Source organism: Pituophis catenifer, unplaced genomic scaffold (genome assembly GCF_029215685.1).
Source record: "Pituophis catenifer annectens isolate HBS135680 unplaced genomic scaffold, rPitCat1.0.hap2 SCAF_3, whole genome shotgun sequence".
Classification (NCBI taxonomy): Eukaryota; Metazoa; Chordata; class Lepidosauria; order Squamata; family Colubridae; genus Pituophis; species Pituophis catenifer.
In genome coordinates, this window is record NW_027256883.1 from 17,737,533 (window position 1) to 17,754,958 (window position 17,426).

Sequence of the window (17,426 nt, forward strand, 5' to 3'; positions counted from 1 at the left end):
TTAAGGGGTTTCATGTAGAGATGAAAGGAAAAATGGAATTTGGTGAAGATTAGAGCTAGGATGAATGGGCAATATGGATTCCAAAAAAGGGAAAAGACGGCAAAATATGGCAAAAGGGAATATATAAATTGTATTGAAAAATTGTTTAAATTTATGAACCGGCCAGTACTCTGTTCAGAAAAAAATACATTGTTTGTGTGTTTGTCTGTGTGTTAAAAAAAAAAAAAACTTTTTACAAAAAGAAAAAGAAAAAGAAAAGGTCCCTTCTAACTCTGTTAATCTGTATCTCTATCTGAACTGAGACCAGGTTGAGGACTTGCGTATTCTGAAGTAAAGATGTAAAGGGATTTTGCCATGTTAATTTGCTAGAATCAAATTTCCAGGAAGAAAATCCATGTTAATTTGGAAGGTGTGAAAGTTGGATGTCCTGACCCCATCCCACTTTTGCAAGGGGGCCAGGCTATCCAACTTTTTCCAATTTTATCATACTAGAAAAACTCATGCCGTTAATAGTAGCTGGAATAGCCAAATGCCTTTTGTAGCACTTCCCGGATCAACTATATGACCGCACAAATCACACAATCACACGTTTATTCCAGGAAGCGTGACAAAAGAGATGCAATCTCTGTAACAAACCCCTTTGGCCATAAATATAAATCTGGCCATTTTGTGCATTTTCAGAAAGAAATAAATCTTCCCCCACTACCCTGGATTTATATCCGGAGAATTAATTAAAAAACTAGACGTAAATCTGATGGAATAGAACTCTGCTCGGTTACCAATCCATACATTTGCAGCTGAAAAATTTATTGTCTTTGTTCTTTCTCTGATTTTCCCCTGTCCCCATCATGTGTGCCATAGGGCTACATTTGCTTCAGATCAGTGGTGAAATCTAAAATTTGTTACTACCGGTTCTGTGGGCGTAGCTTGGTGGTGGTGGGGTAATGTGACTGGGTGGGTGTGGCCAATTTTTTTTTTTTTAATTTTTAAAACCATTTTTTCTACAACCTCTTCGGCGAACAGGTTGTAAAAAATGCTTTCAAAAGGCTCTGATGATACCAGCTGAGTTGCCTGATTGGCAGAGGCTTTTTTTCTTTTAAAAGCCTCTGCCGATCAGGCAACTCAGCTTGGATTGTCAGAGGCTTTTAAAACCATTTTTTTTCTACAACCTCTGAAGAGGTTGTAAAAAAAAATGCTTTTAAAGGCCTTTGACGATCCCAGCTGAGCCGTGCGATCATCAGAGGCTTTTTTTTTACTTTTAAAAGAATTTTTTCAGCCAAAGAGGTTGTAGAAAAAATGCTTTAAATTTTTTTTTTAAAAAAAGCCTCTGATGATTGCACGGCTCAGCTGGGCATGGGAGGGGGGGGCAGGGATTTTTGCTACCGGTTCTCCGAACCTCCTGCCTCCATCGCTACTGGATCGGGTGATCCGGTCCGAACCAGGAGCATTTCACCCCTGCTTCAGATGCCTATGTGCAGAATGTAAGAAATAAGAAGAAAAAAGAGATCAGAGCCAGAGTTCAAATTGTGAGAGCTTGACACAGGCCCAGTCAAAAAAAAGGCTGTTGTAGAAGACTTATTTTTCATAAAATAGGTATAGGTAATCCTTGATTTGACTTACATTTGAACCTTGACTTACCACAGTTCGTTTAGTGACCGTTCGAAATTACAACCGCCCTGAAAAAGTGACTTACGACCGCTTTTCACACTTATAACCATTGCAACATCCCCATGATCATGTGTTCAAAATTCATATACTTGGCAATTGATTCATGTTTATCATGTGATCACTTTTTTGAAAGCAAAGTCAATGGAGAAGCCTGATTCACTTAACAACCATGTTACTAACTTAACAACTGCAGTGATTCACTTAACAACTGTGGCAAGAAAGTTCGTGAAATGGGGCAAAGTTCAGTTGACAAATATTTCGCTTAGCAACATAAATTTTGGGCTCAATTATGGTCATAAATCAAAGGCAACCTGAACTGTAAAACAGAGGGCATGGCCACTCACATAATGCAGGTAGTCCTCAATTTATGGCCGTTTGTTTAACAACTGTTCGAAATTACAACAACACTGAAAAAAAGTGATTTATGACCCATAATCAAAGTTTTGACCATCATACCACCCCCGTGGTCACGTGATCACAATTTGTGGCCTCTGCTGGCTTCTCACAAGTAATATCAATGGGGGAAGCCAGATTTGTTTAATGACTGCCTGGTTTGCTTAATGACTGTGATAAAAATGGTTGTAAAATCGGGACTACTTCTAACCATTTTACTGAAGATGGATTGGTTTCCTATCATTCCAATAAGTGAGATTATATGTCCATTGTGACCCAAAGGTGCTTTTTCAGGAGTCAACTGGACTTCCTTGTTTTTTTCTTTGAAGAGGTTTCACTTCTCATCCAAGAAGCTTCTTCAGCTCTGACTGGATGGTGAGGAGAGCTGAAGTCAGAGCTGACGAAGCTTCTTGGATGAGAAGTGAAACCTCTTCAAAGAAAAAAACAAAGAAGTCCAGTTGACTTCTGAAAAAGCACTTTTGGGACAACCATGACCTGGATGACTGAGAATCTCTATAGACTTTTACATATCCATTTTAAAGCAAATAAATATGATGCTAGACATTGATGCTTTGTTTTTCAGTTCGCCAGATTTCTGGGGTGTTTTTTTTGTGTGGCTATAATAATGTTAAAATTATGTCATGAAGACAGGATCTGGTGCACACTAAAAGAAGTCTCTGGTGGTACATAGGTGCCTGTAGGTAGTACGTTGCCTACTCTGTCTGAACAGAAAGAACAAAATTCCATCTTAATTCTGTGGTACTAAAACACAAACTTGGAAGAAATAAACCACAATTTGGAATGTTAACGTCCAATTGTAATTTGTTCCCATGTCCCTCAATGAGAACCAGATTGCGGGTTCCTTGGTGCTCTCTAAGTTTGGTGGTTTTCTGCACTGATGATGTTATCTAGTTGGGTAATGAAACATCTGTGAGGAAGCCATCAAACTCAGAAGACCCCACGGTTCAACCCTGAGCTACAAATATACTCTGCCATTGACAACCAGATTCTTTCCAAAGGCCCGTTATCCACAATGTGATGCCCTCCCTATATCTTGAACTCCAGTTCTCATCCTTCCACCCTTGTGTGAGGACAGGATGATGAGAATTGAAGTCCAACTGTCCTGAGCGACCTCAGGCTGAGGAAAGACAGTCCTAAACCCACTAGCTGACAAAGAACGATTCTACAGTGCACTTTAGGTGTCTTCTCCAGCCTACGTCCTCCTCTTTGGGAATTCACAGACAAAATACATGGTGAGGTGGCATTCCGTATCGTTCCATTTCCCAGTGCTGAGCATCTCCACACAGTCCTCATTCCCTTCGGTGTCCTGAGGTGCTCCTTCTTTCCAATTGCTATAGCTTTGCAATGGCGTATGGTCCGCATACATGAACTGGCCTTCCTTCTCCATGTCGTTCAGCCCTATAAAGACTCGGAAGAAGCCACTCTGGGAGACGTAATCAGAAATCACTGTGTTAGCGGCTTCATCCTTCGGCATCGCTAAGATTCCTTCTCGAATCCTGCAGTGAGCGAGGGCTTCCCTGTAGTTCTTCTCTTCCTGAACAAGATAGTAGTATTTTTCTTCTGTTTCTCTGATGCCTGCTAACACTTTTAGAAAGAGACATAAAAAAAAAAATCTGGTATTTTTTTTAAAAAAAAACAATAGCCATTTCATGATGCCTAAGTCTATAAATACAGATGTGTATATACAAACAAAGGGACATGGTGGCTCAGTGGCTAAGACGCTGAGCTTGTTGATCGAAAGGTCAGCAGTTCAACAGTTCGAATCCCTAGTGCCGCGTAACGGGGTGAGCTCCCGTTACTGTCCCAGCTTCTGCCAACCTAGCAGTTCGAAAGCACGTAAAAAATGCAAGTAGAAAAATAGGGACCACCTTTGGTGGGAAGGTAACAACGTTCCGTGCGCCTTTGGCGTTTAGTCATGCCGGCCACATGACCACGGAGACGTCTTCGGACAGCGCTGGCTCTTTGGCTTTGAAACGGAGATGAGCACTGCCCCCTAGAGTCGGGATCGACTAGCACATATGTGTGAGGGGAACCTTTACCTATATATAAACATGGAAGACCCCTGGTGGTGCAGTGGTTACAGTGCAGTACAGGTAATCCTCAACGTATGACCATACAATTGAGCCCCAAATTTATGGTGCTAAGTGAGACATTTGATATGTGAGTTTTGCCCCATTTCATGACTTTTCTTGTCACATTTGTTAAGCGAATCACTGCAGTTGTTAAGTTAGGAACGTGGTTGTTAAGTGAATCTGGCTTCCCCATCGACTTTACTTTCAGAAAGTGACAAAAAGGCCTGACCCTAGAGTATTGCAACCGTCATAAATATGAGTCAGTCGCCAAGCATGATCATGTGACCGTGGGGATGCTGCAATGGTCATAAGTGTGAAAAAGAGCCTGTAGTACAGTGGACTAAAGCACTGTCATTAACATCTGCTGCTTGCAATTACTGCAAGTTCAAATCTCACCAGGCTCAAGGTTGACTCAGCCTTCCATCCTTTCTAAGGTAGGTAAATTGAGGACCCAGTTTGTGGGGGCAATAAGCTGACTTTGTATAAATATACAAAAGTATGAAGGCTATTGCTTAACGCATTGTAAGCCGCCCTGAGTCTCCGGAGAAGGGCGGCATATAAATGAAAGCAAAAAAAAAAAAAAGGGCCATAAGTCACTTTTTTCAGTGCTGTTGTTAACTTCGAACAGTCACTAAGTGAACTGTTGTAAGTTGAGGACTACCTGTATTGCAGTTTAACTCTGCCCACAGCCTGGAGTTCGATCCTGATGGGGGTCAAGATTGGCTCAGCCTTCCATCCTTCCGAGATTGGTAAAATGAGGACCCAGATTGTTGGGGGCAATATGCAAATAATGTACCTACATTGCAAACTGCCCAGAGAGTGCTGTAAAACACTATGGGAGATGTATATAAGCTTAAAATTTTATAAGGTATAAAAATTTAATAAATAAATAAATAAATAAATAAATGCTATGGCTGTAGCCAAGCACGACTTGGATACAGGAAATATGTTTCTGAGTTTGTAGCACATCTCCAGCTTAGACTGCCCTGGACCCTGATCTTAGTAATTCTGCCCCCAAACTCTGCCATTTCATAGTTAGAAGCCCGCCCGCATCTCTTTGCTATATATTCTCTATTTTCTTGGGGGGCAAAAAGCATATCCTTAATTTATTAACTACCTTCTTCTCTTCCTAACCATCGATCCTGATTAGTTTCTTATTGAAAGTTCATACCCAATATCTATGTCGATATGGAACATATACTAGATCAATGATGGCTAACCTTTTTGCCAAAGGTGGCTAACCTTGTGCCAAAAGTGGGGGGAGTGCAGGGGGGGGTCATGCGTGCGCGTGCCCACACCCATAATTCAATACGCCCCACCCCCCACGCAAGCGCACACAACTCCCCCCCCCCGCATTCCCCTCACTTTTGGCACGTGTTGGCACGGTGGGCCCAATAGGCCTGCAGAGGCTTTCTAGGAGCCTGGGGAGGGTGAAAACAGCTTTCCCCATCCCCCTGGAGGCCATCTGGAGGCCAGAAACGGCCTGTTTCCCGACTTCCGGTGGGCCCGGAAGGCCCGAAAATCAGGTGGCCGGCACATGCATGCACGCTGGAGCTGAGCTAGGGTAACACTCGCATGCCCACAGATATGGCTCCACATGCCACATCTGGCACGCGTGCCATAGGTTCGCCATCATGGTACTAGATACTCCTCTCTGGTACAGATAGTCCTTGATTTATGACTGTAATGGAGGCTGCCCATCACAGTGGTAAATTATGATTCTTGTAAAATGGGTGGGTCATGTGGCCAACCTGATTTTACAATTTTTTTTTGGTGTGATAGCCATTAAAGTGACTCTGTGGCTGTTGAGCTAATGCTGTGGTCGTTAAACGAACCAATGGTTGTCTCTGGCCGTGGTTTTGCCCAAAAGAGAAAGTGATGATTTTCAGTAAAACTGTGTAAAATGAATTCATGTGTCCGCAGGATAGTAATAGCACTAGCACTTAAACTTATATACCGCTTCATAGTACTTTTACAACCCTCTCTAAGCGGTTTACAGAATCAGCATCTTGCCCCCAACAATCTGGGTCCTCATTTTACCCACTTTGGAAGGATGGAAGGCTAAGTCAACCTTGAGTCGGTGAGATTTGAACTGCCAAACTGCAGCTAGCAGTCAGCTGAAGTAGCCTGCAATACTGCACTCTAGCCACTGTGCCACTAACCACCTCTTATCTTTACCAGGATGTGGTAAACGATTGTAAATATGTGTTGCCAAACACCCGGAGTTCAGTCACATGATCACCCACCCATGTCAAAACTTTGAATCCAGGTTATAAGTAATTATTGTAACTTTGAATAGTTATTAAGCTATTGGTTGTAAGTTGAGGACTACCTGTACTTGAGCATGATCTTTATTCGCTTTCCCCCACAAACATTTCCTGTATTATCAGTGAATTATCAGTGAATTAGCACTGATTAGCACTGAAGGCTGGAAGTTGTGCAAAAATGCCCAAATTCCCTCAAAGACCATGCCATCAAAATTCAGAGGAAAACTACCCATTTTTGGTGGCGTGCTGTTTTCTTCTCTTTGATAACAATTTTTGATGGCAAGACTCATATCAACATTGTTATCAGAAAGAAGGAAACAGTATGCTACCAAAAATGGGCAGTTTCCCCATGAATTTTAATGGCACGGTCTTTAAGGGATTTGGGCACTTTTGCACAGCTTCCAGGAGGTCCCACATGAATCCCCAATTTAAGGATATGAAACCTACCATTCTTTACGAAGATAATGGAATTTTTGAGTCGAGCCACGTTGATGTCTAGTTGTCCGACAACTTTGCGATATTTCCCACAATCACAGACACCACCTAATTCAGTATAAATATAGAAACATTAATTATCAAGATGAATAACACAATGCTATGGGATTTTGGTCCGAAGCAATTTTAATGAGTCCTATCTATTCCCCCTTCCATCTTAATAATATTTTAACCGTAGTTATTTATTGTATTTATGTATCTCAAAGTCTCACAAATAATTCAAAATATAGAGATATTGTTTGTCTTCAAAATAAAGAAGGCCTTACGTTGAGTTGGTGATGTCAGAGGAATTGTCTTGGCTATTACAGATAGTTCTAGCTTTCTGACTGCCTTGTACAGCAACGGCTTACATTTAGAACAGTGATGGAAAAACAAATTTGCAACACCAGTCTTCGCATTTATGACCTTCACAGCAGTGGTGAGTTTCAAAATTTTTTACTATCGGTTCTGTGGGCGTGGCTTGGTGGATGTGGCATGGCTTGGTGGGCGTAGTTTGGCGGGCATGGCAGGGGAAAGATACTGTAAAATCTCCATTCCCTCCCCACTCTAGGGCAGTGGTTCTCAATCTTTCTAATGCCGCGACCCTTTAATAGAGTTCCTCATGTTGTGGTGACCCCCAACCATAAAATTGTTCCTAAGACCATTGAAAATACGTTTTCCGATGGTCTTAGGCGACCCCTATGAAAGGGTCGTTCGACCCCCCAAAGGGGTCCCGACCCACAGGTTGAGAACCACTGCTCTAGGGGAAGGATACTGTAAAATCTCCATTCCCTCCACACTCCAGGGGAAGGTTACTGCAAAATCCCCATTTCCTCCCAATCAGCTGGGACTCGGGAGGCAGAGAATAGATGGGGACATGGCCAGCCAGAGATGGTATTTACCGGTTCTCCGAATTACTCAAAATTTCCGCTAACGGTTCTCCAGAACTGGTCAGAACCTGCTGAAACCCACCTCTGCTTCACAGGTATGGAAAGCAGAGAAAAACTGAAGTAAAGATCATAAGCATGGTTATGATTTCACTTAGAGAGGTCTTTGCTTAATGACCAACTTGCCAGTCCCAGTTGTGATCACTAAATGAGGACTTTCTGTATTGTGGAAATGTTTGCCATTATCTTCTGCTGGGGTTAATTTTGAATTCCAGAAATGACCTATTACAACCAGGAGGCAATTCTGTTGCTGCTTGTATTTGCAAAGTAGGAGAGGCAAAAAGAAGTTGAATTTGATCCTATATTGAAGTAAGAGGGAAGCTGAGGTTGTTACTGTTCATTTCTAGATCCTCCTTGCAAATGAACCACATCATTTATATGCACTAAGTATTTTATTCTACTTTTTTTTTTTTTTTTTTTACAAAAATCTGGTAGATTTATGGGAGTTAACAATGTCATAAAAAGTAGAGTTTCTTGGAGCAAGCAACTAGCAACGTGTTTCCCCCAAATTGCTTAGATGCATTCACATTGAATGGCTATATTCACATGACTGCATTTTAAGATGTTTTTGCTGAAAACCAGAATTGAGTTTTGGGAAAACTGGCCCATAACGAATACTGCAAAAAATGTAAAATGAGGTCGGTTACAGCCATCATTGGTCCTAAATCAAGGACTAACTGTAAAAAGCAATCATTTGGGCAAGATGGCGGTCATTTGTCTCATGCTGGCTGTGGAATTCTGGGAGTTGAAGTCCACACATCTTCAGATGCCCAAGGTTGGGAAAGACTGGATCAAATCATAAACTTACTAAACCAGCTGGCTTTGCATCCCTTGCTAAAACACAATAACCAAGCCAAAGTTAAAATTAACCAGGCTTATCTTGTTTTATGAACACATCTGCTGTTTTTTTTTTTAACTCATTAAGTATGTTGAGTGAATACAGTCATTGGGTGTAACATTAAAAACGTTTTTTTGAAACTACATTTTTCATAAAGAGTTAATTAAATGAAAATGGCTGAGGGCAGAAGGGCTGGATCACCATGGCATTTTAATTGGTGCAGGCCTAATTCTGACTGAAATGGACTGTACCATTTCAAAGTGCAGGTAAGACTTTATTCTTTCTTTTCAAACAATCCCTTGGTCAACAAAATTTGAATCAGAGAGCCGGACTGTGGCCTTGGCTACCTCTTATGGGGCTGTTTCGAATATAGCAATCCTACCTCTAGCTTAAGAAAACACTGTTTATTAAGAACGTTTTCAGAAAATTGGCTTTTTATAGGTAGTTCTTGACCTAGGACCAGGGGTGGGCTTCAAAAATTTTAGCAAGGGGTTCTCTGTCTGGTTGCTGGGTGGGCGTGGCCATGGTGGGCATGGCCTAGTCGGCCTAGTCGGCCTCCTGTACCATGGTGGAGGGGGCTTTTTTGCCCTCCCCGGGCTCCGGAGGCTTTTCTCTAGCCTCTGGGAGGGCAAAAACAGCCTCCCCAGGCTCCGGAGGCCCTCTGGAGGCCGGAAATGGGCCCATTTTCAGCCTTCCTGAACTTCCGATAGGCCTGTTGTTCGCCCTACCTGAGCCTCCGCACGCGCCCTGCACTTACCTGCATCCAAAATGGACCACATGGGGACTCCTGGGAGGGGAGGAGTGGGCAGGGCCAGCCAGGAGTGGGATTTGAGGGGGTTCTCTGAACTGCACAGAATCTTAGCTAGAGGTTCTTCTGAACCCCTGCGAACCCCCAGCAGCCCACCCCTGCCTAGGACCAGTGATATTTGTAGAGTGGGTCACCTGTGTGACCGACCCTATTTTATGAGGTGTTTTTTTTTTTTTTTGCAATGGTTGTTAAGTGAAAAAATGGTTCGTTATGGATCAGATTTTCTGAAAATCAGAAGTAAATGCCAGTTTTCAGCAATTACATGATAAAGATCAGTCATGTGACTGCTGGGAGATTAGATCTTCATAACCCTTCATAACTCTTGGGGAAGCCTATTGTAACTTCAAAGAGTCACTGAGCCACTGATCATAAATAGAGGACTACCTGTACTTTCCAAGCACTTCCGTTTAAAAACTTGCCTGTCTAACTACTCTAACCAGAATTAGCCCGGCCAATTAAACCCTACAGAGAAAAACTCTTTCTGATTCCACATTTTAAGGAGGTCTGCGGAGGGTAGGATGGGAAATGAAACAAGGAGGAGTTGCTTTTCCTTGGTAAAGGAACAGCCTCCAGGAGAGATCAGGTTAGCCTCCTCCTTATCCCAAACTAATCCCAAATAGTTTTGGTCACCACATTACAAAAAAGATGCCGAGACTTTAGAAAAAGTGCGAAGAACAATTTTTTTTCTTTTTTTTTCCCTCCAATTTTTATTTATAAGTACAAACTAAACAGAACAATGAAACGTACAAAACATAAAAACATATAAACATCCATTTCAATACATGTCCCGTTTATCTCAACTATAATATACATTTCTCTTTGTATTTTGACTCTTCCTTATTTGGTCATTCCCTTTTGTCTATCTAATATTGATCTTTGTTGACCTATTTCTGTTCTTTGTTTCCATCATATTATATTTGGTCATTTTATTTACTTCCTATTGCTTCATCTCTTTCCTATCTTTCAACCAACTATATCACTTTTCCCATACTAAGTAAAAGTCATGTTCTTCCCTATTTTGTAATTCCTTTGTGAGTCTATCTAATTCCGCACATTCCATAATTTTATTGATTACTTTATCTGGTGTTGGTATATCACTACTCTTCCAGTGTTGCACGTATAGTATTCGTGCTGCTGTTATCATACGTATAATTAAATAGGTTGTTTCTTTTTCATAGTATCCATTCACTATGCCTAATAAGAAGCTTTCTGGTCTTAGTTCTATCTTTTGGTGTGTTATTTCCTCTATTTGTATTTTGATCCTTTACCAATATTGTTTCGCCATTGGGCAGGTCCACCACATATGGTAATAGGTGCCTTTGTGGTGGTTGCATTTCCAACATGTTGATGGTGTGCCGGGGAACATTCTTGCCAATCTGGCTGGTGGCAAGTGCCACCTATAAAACATTTTATAGAGATTTTATTTTTATAGAGGGTACAACGAAGAAGAACAATTAAGATGATTGAAGGGTTTGGCTAGTCTAGAGAAAAGAAGGACTGGGGGGACATGATAGCAGTATTCCAGTATTTGAGGGGCTGCCACAAAGAGGAGGAGGGGGGGTCAATTTATTTTCCAAAGCACCAGAAGGCAAGACAAGAAACAATGGATGGAAACTAATCAAGGAGAGAAGCAACCTGGAATTAAGGAGAAACTTCCTAACAGTGAGGACAATTAACCACTGGAACAGCTTGCCTTCAGATGTTATGGGTGCTTCATCGCTGGAGGTTTTTAAGAAGAGACTGGACAGTCACTTGTCTGAAATGGTGTAGGATTTCCTGCTTGAGCAGGGGGCTGGACTAGAAGACCTCCAGGATCCCTTCCAGCTCAATTCTGATTCTGATTCATTGATATTTCAGAAGCTTATAAAGACAAGTGTTCTTCCAGAGATTTTTCATCACATCCACTTCATCGTTTTTTGTTTTTTTTAATTTCCACTGATTTTAGTCCTCAGTTTAGCCTACAGCCCTTGGATGTCTGAGCTATCGGTCAGGTCTGATTCTGTTTAATTTATCTGAGATCAGCCAAAGTTGGCTGGTACTGCCATCTGCTGTGATGGTGATGGGACATGCTAGGATAATAAAACACATTTCCTCCTCCTTGCCCTCTGGACCAACATGCTAGGGTACACAGTGACTACAATTTGATTGTCTCTGATCTAGAAGACAACAAAGGCATCAGAAATGCAAAAGAAGAACAAACAATGTGTACCTGCTTTACCCTTCCCTCCTGCGCCTCCAGATTCGCCCTTTACTCCTTTGTCACCTAATTAAAGGAGAAAATACATTGCCTTCAAGTGGAAAGTTGCAGGCACACTCACAAAATAGGTCTTGAGAAATGGATAGAGCGCGTAGGTGGGATGGACAAGGTAAATAGTTCAATTTTACATAGGTTGGATTCAGTGGTGGGTTTCATATTTTGTTACTACCAGTACTCCCTGCGCATGCACGCTTGTTTCGTGCGTGTGTGCATCTTCCACACATGTGTCCACCCCAGGGGTGGGTTACTACTGGTTCGCAACAGGATCTGCATGCGCAGATTGCTGATGATGACATTCGGGGCAGTGGGCGGGGCCTCCCGCCGGTTTTACTACCAGTTCTTGCGAACCGGTCCGAACCGGGGACAACCCACCACTGGCCCAGCCTCAAAAATGTACCTAAATAGGACGCATAGAGCCAGGGCGGGCCGACCCACGATTTCCACTACCGGTATTCCCGAACTGGTCTGAACCGGCTGAATACCACCTCTGGTTGGATTAAGTTCTACTGAATACAGGTAGTCCTTGATTTACAACAGTTTGTTTAGTGACTGTTCAAAATTACAACGGCATGGACCATTTTTCACGCAACTGTTGCAGCCTCCCCATGGTCACATGATCGAAGTTCAGGCGCTTTGGAATTGGTGCGTATTTATCACAGTTGCGCTGTCCTCGGGTTATGTGATCACTTTGTGCGACCTTCTGGCAAACAAAGTCAATGGGGAAGCCAGTTTCACTTAACAAAGTGTGGCAAGAGAGTTTGTAAAATGAGGGAAAACTCACTTAACAAACCTAGCAAAAGAAATTTTTGGATCAATTGTGGTCATAAATCAAGGACTACCTGTTCATTGGATATAATTGAATCTATTTTTGTCTACCGTAGACTTGCCAAGGCTTTTGCTTTCTGATAGTAAACTTCAGATTTTAATAGATGATCCATTAAAAGTTTCAAGACTTAGTGGCTAGGTGTGCCCGGTACTTTTGTTTCTTCAGGGAATTGCAGCAAAAACGGAGACGGACAATAGCTGAAAAGAGTTAATGATGTAATAAGTGAATATATCTAATGCAGGTACGTTATGCATTTCACTTTTGGAATGAGGAATTTTTTTTTTTTTTTTTGCAGGTTGTGGAGGCACTTAAGGATATTATTTATGAATAAATGGGAATTCTGAAGGTGGAAGGTTTTTTTAAAAATAGGATTGCAGTGTATCGCAGCGATCACCAACTGGTGGTCCGTGGACCACTGGTCGTCTGCGAGAAAATTTGGTGCTCCGCAGAAAAATTATTTGCATTTTTTATATTGCACTAAATCAGGGGTCCTCAAACTATGGCCCCTGGGCTGGATACATGCAGTGAACGTTTGTGTTGCTGCAGAGAATCTCCCCCTTCGAGGTCTTTTTGTGTGGGTTGTAGGGGGGCAAAAATTCCGACTTGGGGTCTGCTTCGACCTCCTGGTGTGGGGCTTTGGAGAAGGCTGGAGGGAAGCGCCACTGGTGGTGAAGAGCCAGAGGGCCTTGTTCCACTGGGACTGCATCATGGCTTGGAACTGGCTGACTCCAGGCGCCGGTACCTGGCCTTGCATTCCTGCAGTTCTTCCTCTGCTTGGAAAGCATATGCTTTTTTTTTTAAATTTGATTTATATGCCGCCCTTCTCCGGAGACTCAGGGAGGCTTACAATGTGCTCATCAATAGCCTTCATCCTTTTGTATATTTATACAAAGTCAGCTTATTGCCCCCACAAACTGGGTCCTCAATTTACCTACCTTAGAAAGGATGGAAGGCTGAGTCAACCTTGAGCCTGGCGAGATTCGAACCCTGCAGTAATTGCAGGCAGCTGGTCTTAATAACCAGCTTAATAACAGGGTGCCTTAAACCCCTGTACCACCAAGGCTCTTTTTTATGCTTGTAGTCCTGAGTGAGGGGCTTCTGCTGAGCCTCCTTCTCAGCCAGATCCAATTTGAACTGAGCCAGCTGTTTTGCCAACTCTTTCTCATGGTGGTTGCTTAGCTCCAACAACTACTTTCTGTTGGGGCCCTAAGGAACCCGGGCGGGGAGGCGAGGAGTGGCTGGCAGGGGAGGGGTGAATAGAGGCTGGCCAGGCGCCCCTCGATGTGAATGACATCGAATTGGCCATGCCCACCCAGTCACATGACCATCTAGCCACACCCACCCAGCCGGTCATTAGGCAGATCATATTAGTGGTCCGTGGGATTTAAGATTATGAATTTAGTGGTTCCTGAGGTCCAAAAGGTTGGGGACCCCTGGTATATAGCAATACACAGGAGATTTAACTTTCCTTCTCTCGCTGCATTTTATGAGAATCCATCCCTAGTTGCTATTAGCCCCTGGCAGGACAAAAAACACAGCGGGACTTCTGTTTTTAAAGGAAAAAAGATAATTTTCAATAGGACAATTGGAGAGGAAAGAAGGCAATCTTCTGTATTCCTGCATTGTTTGCAGTGGAAAAGAGTAGACATGTTTATAATTCTGCATTCACTACCATATTCAGCCAGTGGGAGGAAGGATTATATATGTGATGGCTGCCACCTCCATCTCCACCTCCATATGTTTTCTGTAACAAACTCAATCTTTCCATTCTTATTTTTGTTTTTTCCCCCAATCTGCTTTGCATTACACATATCTCCCACAGTTGGTGAAGAAACTGAAAAGAGGTAGGGCATTTAAATAACAAAAACCTTAAATTTGCTTCCAAATCAACCATGACATTTTCACAAAGAAGATACATAAACTTTTGGAATGGCTTTTACAATCCCTGGATTTAAATATTCCTGGAAATCCGTTGGGGGGGGGATCTCAAACATGTAGTGCATTGCAAAGAATCCCAACAATATTTCTAAGGTAGAAGAATTCTGTAAGGAACAGTTAGAAAATATACAACTAAGAGTAAACAAGGATGTACTTGGATACAACAGAAAAGTGAAACAGTTGTTGCCAATTTAGATAATGCCCCTGGAGCATTTTTATTCTAGAAACATCTGAGAATTGCATAGAAATGCATATGTTGTTCATGAATGTGTAAGTGAACTTGATAATGTCTGCCTACCTCATAACATGAATTCCCAAATGCCTATTAGCCAAGCTCCCAACAGAGCTGCATTAAGTTTGACTAGCCAATTCCAAAATTCCTGCTTCCATAGGGAAATCCCAAATTCACACTTCTGTTCCCTTCAAAATAAAATTGACCATGTAGCTTTCAGGAGGTATGGTTGATAGGGATGTACCAAAAGGGATGTAGGAACTTGGATAGATTGACTGAGACTTTTATTAATCTTACTGGAAGGGATGGGGATTGAACCTATGACCTTCTGCATTTGCTTCCCAATGAGTTACAGTTGTCCCAGCACAGACTAGAAGGGTCCTATCCATGATTGGGATGTGAGAAGACTGCAACTCAATGGTGGTCTGTTCTTGAAATGGTTATGACGAGCTTTTCCAAAAACATAGACAATACCAAAAAGAGTCTGAATGAGTTCATGTTGGTAGCCATGGAACGGGAAGCATAAGTTAACAGTACTTGTGTTTTGAAAATAAAAGCCTTCAGTTTCATTTGGAAACATAAATAGCAGGTGTTTTTTTGATTTTATACTGAGGTTTACCATCCAGTGAAGACATGTGCTCAGTTAATACTTACCTCTTCTGCCAATTGGTCCAATTTTACCTATCATTCCTTGTTCACCAATATCTCCAATTGTTCCTTTGTCTCCTGAATCAGAAATACAATAAATAAGAATTTGTTTCATTGAGTCTCAGAGCACAATATAATGGTATTTTAAGGTACTGCGCATTAATCACACTAGGGTCCTTACTATTTAGTAAGGCTGTATTACTATTCTTCTTATCTTTCTATTACCTATCTCCTTTTCTATTTATGACTATAACTTTGTTGCTTGTATCTTTACGATTTATATATATTTAAATTTAGTTTCCTAGTATGATTTATGCTGATTGCTTATTTAGTATCCTATGACTATCACTAAGTATTGTATCTTCTGATTTATGATGTATGTATTTTTATGACGACTATGATCATGATTTATCGCTTATAGCTTTTATGTACACTGAGAGCTTATGCACCGCAGACAAATTACTTGTGTGTCCAATCACACTTGGCCGATAAAGAATTTCTATTCTATTCTATTCTATTCTATTCTATTCTATTCTATTCTATTCTATTCTATTCTATTCTATTCTATTCTATTCTATTCCATTCCATTCCATTCCATTCCATTCCATTCCATTCCATTCTTGTAAAGGGCCAGGAATTATAGAGATCGAAGTCTAAGATAGGAAAGAGTTCTTTAAATCAGAGGTCTCCAAGCTTGGCAACTTTATAATTTGTATACTTCAACTCCCAGAATTCCATGTTGGCTGAGGAATTCTGGGAGTTGAAGTCCACAAGTTGGAGAGTCCTGCTTTAAATCATTTCCATTAGAGAATAGCAATAGCAATAGCACTTAGACTTATATACCGCTTCACAGTGTTTTACAGGCCCTCTCTAAGCGGTTTACAGAGTCAGCCTATTGCCCCCAACATTCTGGGTCCTCATTTTACCAACCTCAGAAGGAAGGAAGGCTAAATCAACCTTGAGCCGGTGAAATTCGAACTGCCGGCAGCAGGCAGTCAGCAGAAGTAGCCTGTAGTACTGCATTCTAACCACTGTGCCACCACAATTTGGGTGTCCCCACCTCATTTCCACAATATTCAAGAAGTATTTTGCTGGTTGCCCTAAGAAAGAAGATGCTGGACTAAGATAACCATGTTCTAATCTAGCACTTCTCCATTAAGAGGAGATGTATGTAGCTATGAAATGGTCAAAGTTTCCCCTTCTAACTGGACAGCGAAGGAGGAGGGTTGTATTAGTTTGTGAAAGCAAAACATAGACTATGGAACATAGAGTCATAGGCTGGAAGGGATCTAAGAGGTCACCTAGTCCAACCCCTTGCTCAAGGCAGGAGTTTACACCATCCCGGTCAAATGGTTGTCCAGTTTGGTTTTCAAACCTTCAGCGATGGAGCATTCACAAATCCAGGAGGAAAGCTATTCCATTGATTAATTGTTCTCACTGTCAGAAAAGTTCTCCTCAGTTCTAGGGTGGATTTTTCTTTAACAAGCTTCCACCCATGACTTCTTGTCCTGCCCTCTGGTGCTTCGGAGAATAAGTCAGTCCCCTCTTCTCTGTGATAGCCTCTCTAGTACTGGAAGACAGTTATCATATCTCCCCTAATCCTTCTCTTGGATAGGCTACACGTACCTAGCCCCTCCCAACTGTTCATCATATAATTTATGATACATCTAGAGCAGGGGTCCTCAAACTTTTTAAACAGGGGGCCAATTCACAGTCCCTCAGACTGTTGGGGGGCCGGACTGGCTGGGTGGGCATGGCTAGGTGATCATGTGACTGGGTGGACATGGCCAATTTATCAGTCTAAACAATACACACAAAGTAAACTTTAATTTGTTATGCTCCTGGGGGTGGAAAGCAGGTTAGTGAAGGGATGTGGTTGCCTTGGGGTGTGTATGAGGGACTTCTGTTTGTGTGTGTCTGTGTGTGTCTCCCTCCCTCCCTTTCTCCCTCTCTCCCTCCCTCTCTCTCCCTTTCTCTGTCTCCCTCTCCCTTTCTCTCTCTCCCCCTCTCTCTCCCCCCCTCTCTCTCCCTCTCCCT

The 17,426-nt window shown here is 42.1% G+C and overlaps 1 protein-coding gene across 1 annotated transcript in view; it reads right to left on the reverse strand.

Annotated features, from left to right (window-relative positions):
- Positions 1–3,274: 3,274 nt before the first annotated feature.
- The window catches only part of COLEC10 (collectin subfamily member 10), a 30,310-nt gene continuing 16,158 nt past the window's right edge, over positions 3,275–17,426 (reverse strand). Inside the window, exons 3-6 of the mRNA XM_070942041.1 lie at positions 15,396–15,467; positions 11,698–11,751; positions 6,869–6,964; positions 3,275–3,666 (exon numbers count right to left, since the gene is read on the reverse strand). Coding sequence (XP_070798142.1) covers positions 3,275–3,666; positions 6,869–6,964; positions 11,698–11,751; positions 15,396–15,467 — 614 coding nt within the window. The remainder of the gene's footprint in view (positions 3,667–6,868; positions 6,965–11,697; positions 11,752–15,395; positions 15,468–17,426) is intronic.